This window comes from Zonotrichia albicollis, chromosome 2 (assembly GCF_047830755.1).
Source record: "Zonotrichia albicollis isolate bZonAlb1 chromosome 2, bZonAlb1.hap1, whole genome shotgun sequence".
NCBI lineage: Eukaryota > Metazoa > Chordata > Aves > Passeriformes > Passerellidae > Zonotrichia > Zonotrichia albicollis.
In genome coordinates, this window is record NC_133820.1 from 42,535,410 (window position 1) to 42,555,681 (window position 20,272).

The 20,272-nt window shown below is 42.5% G+C and overlaps 1 protein-coding gene across 7 annotated transcripts; it reads left to right on the forward strand.

The window, feature by feature from the left end:
* Positions 1–6,145: 6,145 nt before the first annotated feature.
* Positions 6,146–15,912, forward strand: LOC102064430 (C->U-editing enzyme APOBEC-1). Of its 7 annotated transcripts, none has more exons than XM_074534962.1 (5): positions 6,146–6,275; positions 11,767–11,810; positions 11,919–12,167; positions 12,705–12,820; positions 14,341–15,912. In XM_074534962.1, the coding sequence occupies exons 1-5, from the start codon at positions 6,253–6,255 to the stop codon at positions 14,353–14,355; spliced, it is 447 nt and encodes a 148-aa protein (XP_074391063.1). In that variant the 5' UTR covers positions 6,146–6,252; the 3' UTR covers positions 14,356–15,912. The 7 variants fall into 7 exon arrangements, 6 of the variants coding, with proteins under 6 accessions (XP_074391063.1, XP_074391061.1, XP_074391062.1 ...); XM_026796991.2 differs by lacking the exon at positions 6,146–6,275 and adding an exon at positions 10,672–10,703; XM_074534960.1 differs by having other exon boundaries at positions 6,149–6,275; positions 11,767–12,167.
* Positions 15,913–20,272: the final 4,360 nt, after the last annotated feature.

Sequence of the window (20,272 nt, forward strand, 5' to 3'; positions counted from 1 at the left end):
TAATGAATTTCTTCTTTGTATTTGCTAGGAGCCCCGTATGCTGGTAACAGTTCCCTTTTTTCCCATGTGGTTTCATGGTATATTATTCCAAACCCATATTTTAAATCAGTCCATATGTTTGTCCTCTTACCTTCAGTGATTTCTAGCACTCAGTGTAAGGTCACTAATTCTGCTTTTTGTGCTGTTGTGTTAAAAGGTAAAGCCTGGCCTTCTATTACCTGAGTCAAGGCTCCTACTGCATAACCAGCTGCCTGTTTACTGTTTTGTACCATGCTGCTCCTGCTGGAGTGCAGTTCTGGGTTGGGGATGGGATCGCTCTTGAGATCAGGCCTGCCAAAACACACTCGTTCAGTGGTTACCACTGTTGGGAAAATGAATTCAAGATGCCAGAGGTTTATGTCCAAAAAGGAGACAGAGGAGTCCTGTAACTTTATTCAAATAATGATAGAGACCAGGGAACATTTCCCATGGGGTCTCTCAGATTGCTAGAGGGTGCAGCCTCCTTTTTATCCTAATTTCCCAGACTCATTTCCCTCTTTCTTTTTGCTTTGGTTGAGTTATTTGAGAGGTGCAGACTTCCCGAATTGCCTAATACAGACCCCCTTCTATTGTGCACCCCTCCCTCCCTTCTTTGTATCTCTGTTCTTTTTTTCTCAGTCCAGGAATTTAGTGCGACCTTGAGTGAGCAGCAGGCTGTGTCAATTAGTGGAATTCCTCTGGAATTTATGGTTTCTCCCTTTGCTTCTTTCACCTATCAGTATCTGGCTTTATCTACAAGCAGGCATGCAGTTTGTTTGTAAAAACACCTCCCTCTCATTCCTTTCATGAGGAGGCAGTCATGAGAAAAGGTCTCTGGGCTTCCTCTGAAGCCTGGAGAAACATGGCTGGGTTTGAAGCACTGGTTACTTTAACACTGTCCTGCTCCAATAGAGCAACCTGGTGTTGCAGCATCCTGCTGACAATATCCAGCGTCCTCCTTTCTGCTCCAAACCAGCTGCGCCCATGTGGGGTACAAGGCAGCTTTTGTGCTTCTCTGCAGCTACCACTTCTCTCAGGTATCCACCTTTACTTCCATTGTCCAATTGTTTGGACAGGATACTTTCATGACCCAAAGGCTGCCCCAGCACCTCTAGAGCCAGGTGCATCCTTTCCTGCACAAATAACTCAAATGGTCTGGTTTAAGTGCGAGAGTCCCAATGCAGGGGTTGGCATTAAGGTTCTTTTAGGGCTTCAAAGACCCTCTGACTCAAGGAGTTTATGCCAAGTATTTTTGCTGGAGAACCATGCAAGGGTTTTGTCAGTACCCCATAACTGGCTATCCATAACTGACAGCATCTGAGTGTACCTAAGAAGGTTTGTATTCCTTGGCTCTGGAGTCTGGCAAGTGGCTTCTTTTCAGCTGCTTTCCAAGCTTTTTTTTTCTTGTGAGATCTCAAAACTAAAATATATTGCTGCTTCTTTGTCTATTTGTGCCGTTTTCTTTGACACCCTCTATCCAAATAGTCCTAAGAAATTTAATAGACTTACAGTAGCACAGTAGCACCGAAGCATTGATTGCTTGTAAAAGTCTTGATTGCTGGTAAAATATCATCCACGCATTGTAGTAAAGTTCTGCCCAGATTTTCTTTTTGCAGCTTTCCAATTTCTTTTTTTCTTTTTTTATCTTTTTTTATTGTGAGCACAATCCACATCAGCTGCACCTTCCACCTGGTGTTTGGACCCCCCCACTCAAAAGCAAACAATTTCTAACTATCTGTTTCAGGATCGCAGAAAAAAGCCTCCTTAAGATCAAGCATCATAAACCATTTATATTCCCCTTGTCAGTGTTGTCAAGAGTGTGTACAGACCAGCTACTGCTAGATAAATATCAGGTGCTTATTATTAATGGCCCTTAAACCTTGCACTAATCTATAACTGGTAATATCACTATGTTATATTCTAATTCACACTCTTTCAATAACCCATATTCTAAACATTTCTCAACAAGCGTCTCCAACTTTTTACTTGCCTCCCACTTAAGAGGATATAATTTTTGCTTTACCAGTTTGACTTCAGGTTTGAAAGTAATCCTTACTGGTTTAGCCACTTTTGATCATCCAGGCATCTCAGTCGTTTATACCAGTGGGGTTAATTCTCTGCCTCCTCTGGGATTTCTTCCAGCTCTTTTTTTATTCCTGTAACATAAAAATCTTTGCCTCAACAGCTTTTAATTCTGGTATTTTAATTTATATTTCTTCACCATGGAAAGTTATTTAAGCATCCAATTTTCCCAATAAATCTCTTTCCAGTAAGGAGCATTGTTGATTCAGGCACATACACAATGGTGTGTCTCCCACTGTTTTCCTAACTTAAATAGTAATGTTTGTAAAAGAAAAGACTGTTCTCTTTCCTCCCTATTGCACCCACAATGCTTAGAGGTTTCAAACTACGTTTTTCTTTACACACAATTAATACCAAATACGTTGCTCCTATACTGATTAAAATTAACTTTTTCATTCCCCAACAGGGAGCATAACTGATGAGCATGATGGTCTCCTTAGCTTCTTGATTGAAACATAAGGGTCCAGTAACTTCTTGGTGAGGTTTTGAAAGGTTACACATTACAAACACAGACTAGTGATTTTTCTATACTTTATACTTGGCAATTTTCTAATTACAATCATAACTAACCCTTTAATGTTACTTAATCGATTATTTGATCAAAATATTCATAACAATGTGAAGGTGTGTCTGTCCACTAAGAACTTGCAGGAGTCACAGACAAAAGCCATATGGTTTGTGGAGCTAGAGGTGATGAATGGGAAATGCTTCTGGAGAAGAGATACAGGCATGGCTTAGTGTCAGTCCCTCAAACACAGCGCAGATCTTTGGAGAAAGCTGTTGACAGGCACATTGTAGGCAACAGAGCTTTTGCAGTTTAGGAAAGTACTTATCCCATGTCTTGTCTTCATCCCATGTTATGGACTTCATGTCTATTGCTGTCAGAGCAGAGTCACTGGAATGGGTCGTGTAAACAAACTCATTTTGCACATTATCCTGCAGGAAGATTTCCCATCAAATCTCTGCTGAGCCCATTCAGGCTGAGTGTCACCACCTTATCTTAAATGTGTAAGACACCTCAATCTGCAAGCTGCAAAGAAGTCCATTCCTTACTAACACAAGTTTTTCATTCCGAGTTAGGTGAGTTTATCATAACCTTGAAATTCATTAATTTCCACCATGAACTTCCATTTGTGTTCTGCTTGTTATGATAGAAGTGCATTCCTAGCAGACCTTATCTGGTGGTATTTGTGATCCTTTCCAGCTTTCAGAAGGCTGCCACTGATACTTACAGTACATTTACAAACAGACATGTCAAAATGAAGACGATGGCTTTACTGTGCATGTCTTTACTTCCTCTTCCAGGCCACACAAGGTTTCCCATTGGGTTAGGGTGGCATACATTGCTTAGCCAACAGCCCACAGTGCTCCCTTTGTCCTTCCTAACCGGAGACAGGCGCCTTCTGAGGCAGCCAGCACACAATCCAAGAGAGTCAGACAGGCTGATGTCAACATCTGGCAGCAGCTTCAGCATCAGTCCTGTAATCACTGGAGCTCCTTGTCCCTCAGAAGAGAGAGTGCTCAGCAATTTTCTTCAGGTATTCCATAAAAAGAGAAATGGAAGCTGTAATCCTCATACTGTCAACTTGTGACATTTTAGGAAATCCCAGGTAATGGGATATCCCAGGTAATGGGAAAAAGCCCCAAGGCCATTTCCTGGAGGGACAAATAGCTCTGTAGCTGTTGTAGTGAGGGCTGGCTCTGTGCATCCCGGCAGTGCTGAGTCTGAGGTGGCCTGCTGTCCTGGAGTGCTGGTGGCACGCAGAGTGTGCCATCGCTCGCCCTGGCGCAGAGCTGCCTCCTCCATGGGTCCTGCTGCCACCTGCTCCCCTGGGCTCCTCATCTGGGGAGCGCACCTGCAGAGCCTCTGCAGCACTCTCCAGGCTTATCCAGTTCTTCTTGGATTAGGCTTGGTGTCCCATGACAGTATTTGTAATGTTTCCACACCTGATCAGGCAGCGCTGTGCCCAGCCAGGCTCAGCACGGAGCCAGCCGAGCCCCCTGCACCCACAGTGCAGTTAATCCACGAGCAGAACACTGCTGAGTGGCTGGGAACTGCATCCACTCCTTGGTGTCTTCCCAGGATTGTGAGATTTGCCTTGGAAGTATTTTTGCAAGGGGGCTGGCACTGTTGCTGAGCGGCACTGTGCTCTTCCAGCATAGTGGTTAGGTGAAGAGCACCTCACCACCAAGTCCCTGTGTGGGACTTGGGAGCTACGATATTTCCTAAATATTTCCACAGAAAATTCCTATAACAACACTCAAAAAGACCATAAAGAAAGGCAGTGGGAGGTTTTTTTTTTTTACAAATCTCAAAATAAATGGATTTTGCCCCTTTACACTCTTTTCCATATACTCATCAGTATCATAGAATACTCTGAATATTGGAGGGGACCCACAAGGATCAAATCTAAGTCCAATTCCAAGATGTATGCATCTTAGTGGCCTGGCCAGGATCACTTATGTGCAAGAGAGATGGTGCAGGGTACATACTGGTTCTCAGTGTTAGGAAAATTAATCCACAAACATCAGAGATTGATGTCCAAAAAGGAGACAGAGGAGTCCTTTTGCTTTATTTGAATAGAGAGAGAGGCCATGGGGCCTTCCTCTGGGGTCTCTCAAATTTTTGGAGGACATAGCTTCCCTTTTTCTCCTAATTTCCTGGGCATGGTTCCCTTCTCTCTTTCCACATTGGCTGAGGTACTGAAGATTTCCCTCTAATGTATAACCCTCCTGTTATAAGTAATAAATGATAAAGCCAAATCAACAATCAATAAAAAAGGTTTTTATTTCACGACTGAGATTTGGTCTCCGATAGCCCAAATCAAAGGGGCAGCGTCGAGCCCGGGATCGGCGCTGGGTGAACACAGATCCGACCTCTGCTGCTTGGGATCCCCTCTGTTCACCAGTGCTGTCTCTGCCGGGCTGCTTTTATACGGTTTTTTCTGCCTGGGGCAGAGTTTCTCCCATTCTTCTCCTGCTTCACATATTCATGTAGTTTCCTTTTCTCTGTGCTGGGCTGGGCTAAACCATTTCTGGGAAGTGAAGAATGAAGAATGTCGAGTTACAGGAATCTAGCATTGGGATGCACAACCTTGATGAATCTGACTATTCTGATCATAGATACTTATCGAGTATTCATCGCTTGGGTGTCTCTGGACTGTCCCGGGAAAGGGCCCATCTCTGCACGGAGCCAGGTCTTTTCGTTTGCTAATTAGGTTTTTTGCTCTTCACTGCTGTCTGTGATTTCACAATTTGTGAAGGAATCTCTTTCCCCTCATTGTTTTAAATCTTTAAGAATTTTTCGTCCAAGCACAACTTATTTCATGTATATTTTACACAGGCACGAATTATTCCATAACATATACATCACACTCCCTTTTAAATTTTAATTGATATGGAATTTAGGGGTTTTTCTTCCCCATTGTTTATTTCATGTTTCAATGTCTAATTTCATTTATCAGCCAACCTAAAGTTTATTTATAAAAGCAAATACATTTTTCCGTTTATCAATCAGTGGAATCTTTCCCATTGTTTCTTTTATCTCCCAGTGCTAGTTTTATCTACCAGCAGACTCACAGCTTTGTAAAGAATCCGCTATTCCTCTTATCAGTAAGCAAAGCCTGACAAGACATGAGTTAACCAACAGCTGTTTTAATAAAATATTAATAGAAATAGGAGTGTAGACAACACGTAAGTCTAAGACCCCTTCAGATGCTGGGCACGCCGTGTTCAGGCAGCATTGTTCAGGACCAGAAGGGGGGAACCCTGTTGGTTTGGTAGGGAGGGTGACAAAGTTTTGCTGACACTTTGTGAGCGAAGTCTCCCATGAGTGGTATTGGTGAGCACAAAGTTGTGACAGAGAGATCTGGCAGCACTCAAGGCAGGAGCACCGTGCTTTCCACTGAGCTGAGCTGGGAGCTCCTCAGGCACCCCGCAGCCCAGCCGAGGCGGGAGGAAAGGAGGCGGGAGCCCTGCTGGGGGCAGGCGTGTTTGGATACGTCATTCCCAGGCACCAGCTGAGGTCCGGCAAAGTTCTCCTGTCTCGTTTTTCCCCCTCTCCTGCGCCAGCGGAGCCCGGGGTGTGCCTTGTGCTGGGGCGGGGACAGCAGGGAGGGCAGCGCCGCCAGAGCCCGCCGCGAACGAGAAGCCATGTACCGCAGAAGGATGAGAGGGTAAAAGAAACTAAAAAAAAAGGAAAAATAAGTCCAGCTTCAGCTCTGTGTTGTTGCTGCTGCTGCGACTCAAGGCCGTCCCTGGCTGTGCTGCCCCGGGAGGGGAAGGGAGGGAGGGAGCGAGAGCTTTGTGTCCCTGCGGGCTCGGGACGGGCCGTGCTGCTGGCGCTGGGAAAGGGTGAGGGCAGCGCTGGTCCCTGAGCGGGACCTCGGTGCCCTCTGTCACTGCGGTGCCCCAGGGGCTGCACTGGGCTCCCAGCCTGCTGGGGAAGCTCCCGGTGGCTTGGAGGCTGTCCCGGGAGCCATAAAGCAGTGAGGAGCCGCGGGCACTGCGGAAAGCCCCGGCAAGTGTTGGGGTGTCGGGGCAGGGCTGGGCGGGAACTGGCGGGCCCCGACGCCAGGCTGCCAGACGGGCTGGAAGTGTCTCAGAGAATTTTCTGTTCCAGGGAAGGGGAAGTTTTAATGCAAGTAAGAAAAGAAGTAAAGAAGTGTAAAGAATTGTTATAAATGAGAAGCATGACTAGGCCAATATTCAAGCAGCAATCAATTTATTAATTAATATGGTAAAGTATGAGCAATACAGTGCTGGGTACAGCGGGAGAAGTTTTCCCTCCAACTGCACATAGTTGAGGCTTACAGATATTTATAGGGGTACTCATAACCTTTCTCAGCAGTTTCTATTCCCTATTTTTACATCACAGTTCTATACACTATTGTGATTTAGTTTTTCTCAGGATGTATCCCAGAAAGGAGTATCCCCAGATGGTGGGGGTCCGGTTTCCGAAAGAAGAAAGACAAATCCCATCTGGTGAAGTCCAGCTCCCCAGATGTGGGCCCACCTTTTAATTGCAAGGACTATTGTTGGGGAGGATGGAACAGGAAAGCCTTATAAATATGATTGCCTGGCAAAAGATTTTGAGAATATAGAAACTATAAGCGAGATTGAAATGAAAGCAAGTTTTGAGATCCCTTAGTTACTGAACAACTGGAAAACAATGGTGTGGCCAGCCGAAGGGGAAGGTAATCCCCTCTTGATGAAACGATGCCCTCTGCAAGCAGGCAGGTCCAAGGGTCAGAGCAGACCCTGCAGCTTGGCAGATAGGGCCCAAATATTGCCTTCTGATATAAGGCAAAGCGACCTGGTTTCGAGGAGCAGCACGGTGACCCAAACTCACCAGCGTCGCTCGGGCCAAAGAGCACGCAGATACCAATGTGGCAGACGGTCAAAGGCCCTTATTGCCTCATCTCGTGGGGTTTTATAGTCTAAGGGGCTTCTCTACGTCACAGGGGGTCTGCAGTACTATCTATGTTAAGAAGGTGTGGAAAGTTACCAGCATTACTATCTTTGGGGGGCTACATTCCTAGTAACATTCCTAGGGTGATGTCTTATCTCAGGGGACTAGGGGAAAAGGAATCCTGCCGCTTTCCGTCACACCGCGTGATCTTCCGATCACCTGTCCCTTTCTACCACATCCAAAGAGTAAGATTTAGGGTTTAAAATGTAACACAGTATGGTAATGTAGTGGTTCTTATAGGTTGTATGGAAATGTTATAGGATATGCATGCTGTAGGTAGATTGGTTGATGAGAATCTGAATATTCAACGCTAATGATGATTTATTGTATTGTAACGGGAACTTCGCTCTCTTCTGCACTTCTTTTTCTTCCTCTCTTCTTCTTCCTCTCTTTCCTCGCTCTCTTCCTCCTCTCTTCCTCTTCTCTTTTTGCGCTCACCTCTGCACTTCTTCACCCCTTCCTTTCTACATGCTCTCCGCTCTTAAACCTTTAACTCTCTCAACTCTCTTACACTTTAAGCCTCTCTTCTCTCGGGCCTGCTCCGAGCTGCGGTGGCAGCTCCCAGCGGGCCCTTCACCCAGGCCCTTTGTAATAAACTGCAAGTTCCACGGCCTGGCTTCAAAGAGATCTCGTCTCCGTCCGTCCGTCCCGACCGTGCGCTACCCCCGTCACTGCTACAGACTCTCCCACAGACTGTCTTACAGACTATAAATCTCATAACAGCGATGTCCAGCTTCCCTTGGTCGAAACTATTGATCCTTGAGTTGATGTTCATCTTCCTTTCTCAAGCTGCTTTTCGCTGTTTTGTTAAGGTGTGAGATAAGCATGTTTCCTTTTAATATATTCTAAAGCTATCTATAGTTTCAAAGGTCCTTACTACAAGCAATATTCTAAAATTATACTTCAAAAGGTTATTATTGGAAAACTCTTTAAGGCTTAGCTACAAGCAAAGAGCAACATCCTTAATGCTTTAATTCAAATGCTCCTAAATCAACTAAGGTTAATTGAAAACAAAGGATAGGTTCAAAGGCCTTCTTCCATGCTTTACTTTCCTCAGTTGTTATTAGAATTCATCTTTTTAACTGTCCCATGGTTGGTTTCCACACATATTACAATTAGAAATACACACATTGCCTGTATGTACCTGACATGAAACACAGCTGTGTATTTCACAGAATGCACTTGGTAAAGAAGTGCCTCGGTTGTGCAAAGCATTAGCAAGAGACAAAAAAATGTGGATTAGAGAAGTTTTGACAAATTTATGCTCATGTATTTTTAGACATTGTCATTATTACTGTTATTATCGTGCAATGAGCAGAGTTTTAAATCATTTCTAATAGAAAGTGTTAGAGGAAGGAAGGAAAATATTAAATATCTATGATGATGCGGCTTATTACACTGTTTTTGTAAGATATTCGTATTAGGAGCTGTTTTGTGAATTTTAAAATAACCTCATCACATTCCTGTTCAAGTTATGGATGGTGGGACCATACAATAGGAAATATAGAATTACCACATTTTAAAATGTATTTTGTAATCAGTCAATACATCTTCAAGGTTTAATGTACGTTTACATAGCAGCTGCATATTAATAAAAAAGAAAATAAAGCCTAGGAGATAGTTATGTAGCTGTCATCCCTCTGTCATTTTCTGCCCTAATTCCTCTAAACATTTTGGGGTACAGTCCATTTTTCGTATTATTAGTCATACTTTACAGTGCATTTCTCTGCAGCTCTCAAATTCTGAAAGGATTACAAGTTCACCTCTATGAGATTGATGCACCTAATTTAGAAAGAAAAATTATGTTCTCTTCTTTATAGCTTTAATTATTTGCTAACTATGAATTTTATCTCATATTTGTATCAATAGCTGTTATGTGACTGATTTTTTTTGAGTTAGGCTCTATGTGTATGTGTGTACTGTGCATGACAAGGCTGAACACTTGGTGATAACTGCAAACACTTTAAAAAAGAGTCGAGTCATGATTGCATGAATTGGGGCAATGTATCTGTAAACTCACAATGTAAGTATTCTCTTATCTGACTTGGGGAGAAAAATGAATACTGCCTTTCTGTATATATTCTATAGTATGTGAGTGTTTTATCACACTTTTAAAATTTCTCATTTGTCCTTCTGGTAGTGTTGTTTAAATTTTCATTAATCTACTATTTAAAAATAGCAAGTAATAGCTGTAGCAAATATTAATAAGAATGCAGAATTTTGGTCATATTTTACTAAGCCGATTACACCATAAATTTCACTCGGCACAACACATCCCTAAGGTGTCTGTATCTTGAAGATTAGTGTATTTCAAGATTGTTCTAAAGAAATAGCTTTATGTCCCTGAACACAGGACACCCATTGCAGTAGCTTGTCCAGAGTGTGCATTTTATGGTCAAAACAGTGGCGAGAGGGTGCTTAAAACCTATTTAAGTAAGACTTGGAAGTTTTAACTTGTGTGTTATAATCAGATGGGAACATCTACAGGTGCCTTTGAATGAATTAAATCTCTGTAATCTGTTGTGACATTGCTTTCCAAAACCTTAAAGTTATCTTCTGTAAAAATAAGATTAACTGAACTTGGCTTGAATATTGGGAGTTTAATGAATTTTCTTTGGTGAATTTCAACCAGTCATATATATATTTTATATATTTATTGTGAACATATGATATAATTATATTATGTATATGTTCCCTAAAAATTGAGTTTTACAGAAATTTAAGCTAAAAGATGTTAACTTCCAAATAACATGATATAAATAGAAAAAAAGCATCTCTTTAAACACCTTAAACAAGAAAGCATAAAATTTGAGTCTGTGCTTCAGTTTGCCCCTCTTAGTGATTTTTTTTAAACAAGCTACTAAAGGAATTAGGTATAATAAAATAGTTACTCCTGTACCATAATTAAACATTTGGTTACATTTACATTTACTTTTACATTTACATTTACATTAACATTTGCATAAATTCAATAGAAAGTCTGATAAATAAATATGCATGTGGGGTTTCTTTGGTTGAAATAAATGGAGTTTACGTGGAGAAGATCGAGAGAGACACGCCCCGTGGTTTATAAACTGCTTCCTGTGCGTATGTATTTTAGTGTGCAGGAGGCTGGGATGAGGAAGGAGACAGGGTAAGAAGACAACAGCTTCTGACTGACTCAGATAAATGAGATACTTTTTTGCATAGGTGATAAGTCCTGCAGATAGAGAATATGTGACAGTTACTTTTTCTGCAAGATTTCATTTGTCCGTGGCTTAGACTGGGGGGTTTTGCAACTTTTTTTGTTGTGCTTTTTGTTTGTTGGTTTGGTTTGGGTTTTGGTTTGTTTGTGGGTTTTTGTTACTAATGAGTACTAATCTATAAATCAATTTACAGGCTTGTTGCTTCTCTCTTTGGAATCTGATCAGTTGTCTACTGTATTTACTCTGAATTATTCTAATGTGAAAAAACATATATCTGAAGTGCTTTCTCATATAAATCTCTATATTAGGCAATTGTACAAAGGCTACATAGTGCCTCTGGAGGCTTCATTGTTTATGCATTATGGATAATTACTGAGCATAAAAGATATATTGAAGACTACTGGCAGTTTTTGCATAGGTCCTTAACTAGCAGTATTTAGAAGTCCTTTCTGAACTCAGAAAATATCCATCCTGGGAGTTGCATTTTTTTGCATAAAGCACTTATTTCCTCTTCTCTCAAGCAGGACAGTGCTGACTGTGCTAATCCTTATGAAAGTACAAACAGCAAGAGAATCTAGTAAGGAAAAATATTCAGCTTCATAGTGCATTTATTATTATTTTTTTGTATTAGTTTTTACGAAATTCACAACAGCTCCCTACATTGGAAAGAGCTACATAGGAGCCTTGTAAAAATGTCTGACAAAAAAAAAATATAGAGAGCTTTTAGAAACACTCCCACTGATGGGGAAGAGGACACGCATCGGGAGGGGGAAGTTAGTGAAAGTTCTGCTTGCAGCTGTGGAGGAGGGGAGGATTAACAGTTCGGGGTTTGGTTCCTTTAGTTCCTTTACCCTGCCTGGTTCTTGCCTCTCCGTTTTCCTTGCGTTGCTGTCTGGTGCTTTGCCCTTCTCAGTTCTCCTTTGATTTCCTCCGCCCTCCCCCTTTTTAATGGAGTACTAGTGAAAACAAAGCTGTGACCAGGGATTCCTGGAATTTTCTCTTCTGTTTCAGCATGCATATCTCTAAGAGAGCATTAAGAAAGCACTTTGATCCCCGTGAGTATCCAAAGGAGACATACCTACTGTGCGAGCTGGAGTGGCGTGGGGGCATCAGATCTTGGAAACACTGGGTCAGAAATGACGATGTCAATGATTGCCATGCAGAACAGTACTTCCTGGAGGAAATCTTTGAGCCAAGATGCTACAATATCTGTGACATGACCTGGTACCTGTCCTATAGCCCTTGCTGGAAGTGCTGTGATGTAATTCGGGATTTCCTGGAGGAGCAGACCAACGTGAACATCTACATACACGTGGCACGTCTCTACTATGTAAACCACCCAAACAACTGCAGGGCCCTCAGGGAACTTAACAGCTTGGAGAATGTGACCATTGAAGCCATGGAAGCCGAAGGCAAGGTTTCCCATGCTTTGTGGGATTGGGGAGGGGTGAGCTGGTGAACTTTGTGCATGGGTGAATTTGGTATGGCCTTGCTTCTATGGTGCCCTGTGTCTACTCAGCTTCTTTGGGAGCACAACCATCACCATGCAATGAATGAGAGTCACATCCCAAAAAAGGGGTTTAAGTAGTGCAGGAGAAGAGGGGCAGGACCCTTAGCAACCAGATATCTATGAAAATTCTCTTTTGTTTAGAGATACCATCCTTATGTCACTCCTGAGGGAATGGGGGATATGGTCCTTCTCCCTTGTCCTAAATGCAGTTGCTGGGACAAGGCTGGCTGAAGAGCTCCTTTGCAGTTAAAGGAGGGAAAGAAATGCCCAGAGTGAATGATATTGGTTCCAAATACGGACAGCATCCATTAGCTGACCTATCCATGGCCAAGCTGTCTCTGTGATATGGATACAAGGAAGTGCTTAAGAAGTCGTGCTTCCTGAGCTTCTCTGGTATCTGAATAAACTCAGGTTAATTATCTTGCTTCTGTTTCTCCAGACTATGATTACTGTCGGGACACCTTCATACAGCGAGGTGTCCACTGTGATTTCTCGCCCATGAGGTTTCAATCAGAGATACAGAGGAATCGTGTAAAGCTCGAAGACATCCTTCAGGTCAGTACACTCTGAGAGACAGAGGGAATCACATGAAATGATCTGCACTCTGGGGCAACTGAGCTGTAAAGAGCAGGAAAGAAGCCCTTGTTTGCATGTAGCTCTAGTTGGACTGTAAAGAGTTCAGCTAGACTCTTGAGGCTTTTGAGAAAAGGAATGTACTAAAATCATGGGAACTATCTTGTCCCACTGGGAGAGAAGCACTATGGATATTTTTCCATCATATTGATGCCATCTTGGGTTTTGCCTTTTTTTTTCTATGTTCTCTGTATTCTTCGCACATAGATTTGGAGCTCTGTAGTCTGTTATTGTATTCTAGCTAGTTTTCTCAGTACTTTCTGTGCCCTTTCCCTGGGCAGGGAGACAAAACAAATTCCAGAGCTCCAAGCCCCAGGGGTACAAGGCCTATATCCTATCTTGGTTCTTCCTGGGATCCAAGGTTGAGAACAAAGTCTTTGAGACACATTTTCATAAACAAATACAGCTAGTACCAAGGGAGGGCTCCAGAGAAGGAGCTTGACCTGGGGGAGAGGTGCATTACCACTTGTCCTCCTAACTGGGGCTTTTTATCAATTATGCTGATTTCCTAAAACAAATCAAAACTATATTCACCCTGTGTGGCAGGGTTTTTGTGGACATTGTCCATAACTGCCCCTGGAGGCCTCCAAATAAAAATCCACTTTTTTATCTTACCTCCTATACTAAAAATTATCTCAGATTTCATTTTTAGGTTGGAAAAGGCAACAATATTATGAAGGAAAACCTATGCAGTTTTTCTCCTTTGGGTTCCAGGGTGGGAAATTCCTTGATTTTTACTTCCAATTCCAGTCTCACCTCAGAAACCCTCCACCAGATTCCTTTTTAACCTGGATCTGAGCATGGGTTTCAGTTTGCCAAATGGTGCCACTCAGCCCCTTTCTCTCAATGTCTGCAGTGGTCTGACCCCCCCAGTTACTGGGCCCCTGCATACTTCAATAAAGTCCCTGCCAGATGCCATTCAGTAACTTCTGTGGCTGGTTGGAAGGGTACAGTCTCTGTGAGGTGAGAAAAGCTGTTCAAAACACAATGCCTGCACCCTGGGAAAATTCAGCCTTTGCTTGTGTTTTGTGGCAGGCCTCCTGAAGGGCAGGAGAGAGAAAGCTGTGTTCAGCAAGAGTGCTGAAAGTTTGTGGCCCTGGAGACAAGACACTTTGCTTGGATGAACAGGTCCACGTCCTTGGCTGCGAAGGACTGTATTTTTAAAAAAATATAGCGAAACTAATATAAGTACTTCAGCATTTTGATTTCCATGCATTAGAATTTTCTGACAAATGCTATTTTTAGTGATTGAGAGTGAAAGAAATCTGTGGCTATGTGAGTCATTGGTTGTTTGGGAAATCCATTTTATATGGCATATGTGGAAAAGTAACATCTTGGGCTATTACAACTAATAGCCTGCTTCTGCCATGTCCATTTCAAATCACAGCAGGTTCAAAGTGCAATTGGAGGACATAAATGCCATACTTCTATTTCCATTGCAGGATCTTCATTTGTAGAATCAAAGAATCACAGAATATCTCAAGTTGGAAGGGAGCCAAAAGATCATCAAGTCCTTCTCCTCCCATGACTACCTAAAACTAAACAACATGACTAAAATCTTCATCCATGTTATAAACATTTATGTAGTAGTTGGTTTTCACTATAATTTGTTTAGTTTAATTATAAAATTGTAATTGTTTTTGGATAATTAGTGTAAGTCTCAAATTGCTTTTAAGTGTGGTAAAATTTGTAAGTGCTTGTGAGAACATAAAAGGAGAAATAAGGCTTTTAACGTAAAAGGCTTTTAAAAGATGGAAGTGGGCTTGCAAAAGGTGTCTTTTAAGATATGATTATTATTGCAAAATGTATATCTTAGATAGCATAAGTGAAAAGCAGAAGACCATAAAGGAAGAGTTCCAAGCTTAAAATGGCATCAGAAGAGCACCCTAGACTGCTGATGTCTGCGACTATTGAATTGTGCAAATGCTGCAAAAATCTGAAGCAAGATTGTCATCAACCAGCCCGAAATAAATCTGCAAAATCTTCTGAGGAGGTAACACCACTGTAACAGTATAGAAGTCTGCAGACAGAAGAGGTGGGTGTGCCTGGCTGTGGCTGTGCACCCAGCGTGCGCTGTAAGTTTTGCTTTGTGATTATCCCCTATCATCATTTACTAAAACTCTTAAAAATTTAAGAGGAGTGCGCTTTGTTTCTGATATCAGTGAAGAATCTTTTCCTAATGTCCTGGCTGAACATCCACTAATGCAGCTTCATTCCATTTACACCAGTCCTATCACTGATCCGTGGTCTCAGGATTACATAAATTTCAGGATTACCTGGTCCCAAGTGGAGAATGCAGTACTTACTCTTGTAATATTTCATACAATTTGTGACTGCTCAGCTCTTCAGTATCCAGATCTCTCTGCAGGGCCTCTTTACCCTCAAGGGAATCCACAGATCCTCCTAGTTTAGTATCATCGGCAAGATTACTTAATTTTGGTTCCTACATTTGATTCCCCCATTCAGATGATTTATAAGAGCATTGAAGATCATTGGCTGTAAAAATGAGCCCCAGGGAGCCCCAGCGGTGGCAGGTCACCAGCCTGATGTAAACCCTTTGGCTGTAATTTTTTGAGCCATCAGCCAGCTGCTCACCCAGAGCCCTCTGGACTTATCTCGCTGTGTGCTGGACATTTTACCCTGGAGGTGAAGTGCTGAGGCCTGAACCAGGATCCTTGAGCCTCACTAACAAAGTGCTATTAGCAATATGATATCATTTTTTTGGTGAAACATGTATTCACCTTTCTGTATTTAGAATCTGGACAAGGCCAGTTCTGTTTTGGACTACATCTATTTTTTCTATCTTTCCTTCTTCCTTTCTCCCTCTGCTTAAAAGTTCAAGTCACTGCTGCCACAGGCTGCCCAGAGATGGCTGTTGCCACCTGTTGTTCAGAAAGGTTAAATCTGCAGAAATTCAGGCTGTTCAGAAAGGTTTGAGTTATTGCTGCTACAGACTGTTAAACTGATCATACAGTTTTAATTCCTGCAGCCTATAAATAAAACTTTCTAACTGATGGCTTGGTGTTGTTTTGCCTTAATTTAGCCCAAGGCTGTTCCAGATGTTGGCTACCTCAGAGGAGGTGGTCCAGACATCCCTCTCAGGACCTGATAATTGTCTCTCAGAATACAGAATGTCTTCTCCACAACTTTACCAGGCACTGAAGTGAGACTGACAGGGTGTAATCACCAGGGTCTTCCTTCTTACCATTCTTGAAACGTTGGAACAGCACTGTCATCTTCCACTTGGCCCGGAACCTTTCCAGACTCCCAAGGCTATTGAAAAACAATGCAAGGTCCTGCAATGATATTGGTCAGCTCATTCAGTGCCTTGGGATGGATTCCATATGGATTCAGACCCCATAGATTTGTGCTCATCCTTCTGGGGCAGCCACTCTTGAACCAGTTCAAAGTTGTCTCTGAGTTATCATCCCCTCAGCTGCACTCTTCTGTGTTGGGGTCCCAGGGCCCATCATCAGGCAAGAGATGGGCAGGATGCCAAAAGGAGCGTCTCTGGAGACCTGCTATCCTCTCAGATAGCCTTGTTTCCTACCTCATGATTCCAGAGGAACAGAAGTGAACTTAAAACCACAGAAAATGCCTCACTGGGGCAGAAAGCACAGTGCAGACACTGTATCTAGCCGTGACAGAGGGACTGTTTTTCATAGAGAGCAGGCAATCCTGGCCACCAGCTGTGGTTTGTCATTATCTGTCCCACTAGCTCAATACCCACAATGACTGCATTTGGGAGCCCTGCATCTCACCTTCAGTGTCCGTATATGGACCTACTTTCACCCTGTCCTGCCATCTGCATCCACAGTTTACTGGAGCAGAGCATTCCAAAATCTTATAGTTAGCCATGTAAATAAGCACTTGTCACTGTTTTAAACTGATCAACTAATCACAGTAAGTGTCTTGCTGTAATAATGTCTCATCATTAATCACTGAAACACGTCTGCATTCGATAGACTCTGCTAACCTAGAGGATTTCCCACTGTTTCAGTGGGAGCTCTGACATGTAACCAAGAGCAGCACTTGATTTTAAAATGCAGCTTCAAAAATCCACAGGTGCTCAGTTCAACAGAAGCAAATCCCCCATCCACCAAGAGGTGTGACTGTGGAATGATAATTACAGTACCCATGGTCATGGCATTTCAGCATCTCCACTCAGATAGCTAAAAGAAGTAATTATTTTTATTTGCAAGTCCATCCTGGAAGTGGGCCACTAGATATATCCACTGGAAACTCCTTGTGCTTTTAAGATGTTTTTAAAGAGGCAGGGAAAACTGATCACACAAGTTGCTATGGGGGGCTGGGAAAGAGAAACACAGATGATGTGAAACTGCTGAACAAAATGTATAAAGTGGACCAAGTGTTTCCCTTGCAGTCTCCAATCTGCTGGCACAGGCTGCCAAACTAAGGGTATCAGAGTGTAATCTTCCCAGCAGCTTTGGGGGTGGTTGTTGATGCCCTGTCTGTGCCAAGGCTCCTTTTCCTTAGTCCTTGTTTACACTGTCCTGTTGGCTTTGTCTTGCCAGGCTCAGCCCATTCACATCGCAACCAGGTTTTGCTCAAAGCAAGCCTGTGACCACGAGCAAAGAACCCCAAGTTGTTTTCACAATAAAAAAAGAACAAAACAATTATTATGGTTATCTTGACCGCCCTCACTTGCAGCTTCCACTGACACACTGCCCAGAAACTGATTTGGTCAGGAATGAAGAAAATTAACTCCATCCTTGATGGTGCCTAATGGTTGCAATGCCTGGTCCTGGTAGATATTTTCTGCTTTTGATGGAGGTTTTGCCTCCCATGACAGCTACACTTTCCAGGTGAATTTTGGAGAGAGTTTAACCATATATTGTTGTCCTTGAGCTATCCCTGAGTGCTTGGAAAAGAAAATCTCAGAGCTGCAAGTTCCTAGAGCTGCTCTGAACACTCTCCTTGGTACAAGCCATAGAAAATCATTGCTTCTCTCAAGTGAAATCCACCTGGTTATGTAGTCCCCCTCATATTTAAAACTCTGGTGGTTGTGTGGTGGCTGACTCAGGCTCTCAAGCAGGGCATGGGCACTAATCCCCACAGGGTCTGGGGTACTTGTTCTGCTTCGTGCTTTGACAGTGCGTGCCTTGAAACAAAGACACAAAGGAAGCAAAATAAAGATAAATATATAGAACTGCTGTGACACAAAGTAGTGTGAGAAGACTGTAGAAGGACTGCTTAGAGTAGAAAAGCTTTCCAAAATAGTTAAGTAAAACAAGATACTTGCAGCTTTTTCTTTTCATACTGACTCCTCCTAATGAGCTGGGAAATTTCTACAACCTCACCAGCTGTGAAAGAATTCCATTACAAGGATATCAGGATGTTTTGTTACCCAAGTGAGCATGCAGATAAGCCCTTGCCACCAGCCAATTATTTTTCACTTTGCCTGCATCAGAGGTCTGCCTGCACATCCTGGTGGCTGGCTGCCATGCCACCTCACTGATCAGAGTCAGCCTCATAAAGCTCACCCAGCAGTGGCAGGGTGCCACCAGTTATCTTGATCTCTTATGTTTCGGTTTCTGCACATGGAGGCTGAGCAAGAGTCTCAGCAAAGTGTGGTGACTGTGCAGGCTGCAGAAGAAACGAAAGCAAAGGTACTGGGAGAGATAAAAGAGTCATGGGTGGGTGTGCTTATCAGAGTTGCAAAGTAATATGCTGCCAAGGAGGTGTATTTGTGTATCTACAAGCTTGTTTTTATATGCATTATTGCATTATTGTGCATACACATATCTGTAAATATCTGTAAGTATCTTCATGAGTGTGAGCTCATAGGTTCATACATAAACACATTTTAGCCTTCTTTAAATGTGGAGGCCACAGAATAAATCTCAAAAGGCTCTGTGTGGTTTTTCTTTCCATAAAAAAATATAGATACCCACTGAGAAAACTCCATTAAATCCAAGTAAACACACAGTGGATTTTCTTTTTACTGTCAAACGTGTCAGCAGCAGAACACCTGAACTAACACAGGATTTACCATTTCAAATTAAGTCCAGGAGGCAGCCTGTTAGTGGAGGCTGAGACCTAAGCCTCTGTGGTATAAACCCCAGGATTTTGTCACATTTAAATTTAACCTTTCTCTTTGCTTCCAGACTTCCACTTGGTGTTTCTCACCTCTTTCCAATAGATCATCCAGCTAGAGAATAGGCACCTGTAAAATCCACAGAGATTTGCAAATTAGGATTTTAGCCGACTGGAGTCTTGTCCCTTTTTGTCTTCTTTGATGTCTGATTTAACTTTCCTTCTGTGCTCCTCTCTCTCCTCTAACCTGTCCATCTTCCTAAATTTCTTCCATATGTTTCCATTTCTAGGACTCTGTCTCAGCCCAAATTTGTTATCAGATGCACATCTTGGGTTTTGAGTGTCAGATAGCTAAAAGATGCTTGAGAAAAGGGAGTGTAATAGTCATGCTGCAGACTTGTTTTGCTGCAATCTCTTTCCTGGGAGACATCTGAAGGAACCTAACTCTCTGATGCTCTGTCCTCCTCTCTGTCACCCAGTGTGCATCCTGGAGGCCCTTTGTAAAATGTTCTGAAGAAACTGTGATGCTTTTAGGTTATTTTCCCTGTTGAATCTCATCATATTTATACAGCATGTCTCTACTACCACCAAAGGGAATATTCTCATGAAGGTCTGAGGAACCTGGTGTTTAAAGGAGGCATGAGTAAGTGTCTGTCCACCATTCTATGTACCCTTTGCTGTGTATGTTCCTCCAAAATGCATTCAGGTTCACAGGGCATACAAATGAGAGTGGTGGTTATTTAAAAAAAAAAAAAATCCTTTTCCTGGAGTGATTGAGATATATTCAGATGTTACCAATAGCTCAGCATCACAAACTACTTCTGCATTCTTCTCTTACGTTACCTTAAGCAGTTTCTGTAAGGGGACATAATTGACTGCATGAGAATTAGAATAAAAATTTTTATCACAGTTGTTTGAGTAATACAAGACTCCACCTATATAGATAACCCTTGCTACAGGCACGTAGCAATTTGAAGGGATGCTGGATCGCTGCTGGTTGCTCATAAAAATCAAAGAACAGGTGTCCCACCTAGTTGTATGATCCTTATGAAGGTCTTCATCCTCCTGTTGACTCACTGAAGCCTAGTCCTCACAAACAGAATGTGCAAGTTCTTCTAGAAGTATGAAAATTCACTCGTGTGGCAGCCTCGTCTCCCTGATTTTATTTGGGCTAAAGCAACTACTAAATTGAGAAGGGATTAGTCTTCTCACATTTGGCTAACAGAGCAATATTTCCAATAATTTTTTCATTTTGTCTTTCCACCATCTCGTACAGCACATTCAGCTTCCTGCAAACACCTGAAAGTGTGGTGTTTG

Excerpts from the sequence above, each read along its gene's own strand:
- LOC102064430 (XM_074534960.1), top strand. The coding sequence starts at position 6,253 with ATGTACCGCAGAAGGATGAGAGG. Across the intron at positions 6,276-11,766 it reads TACCGCAGAAGGATGAGAGG|CATGCATATCTCTAAGAGAG; the intron begins GTAAAAGAAACT and ends CTTCTGTTTCAG. Across the intron at positions 12,168-12,704 it reads TGAAGCCATGGAAGCCGAAG|ACTATGATTACTGTCGGGAC; the intron begins GCAAGGTTTCCC and ends CTGTTTCTCCAG.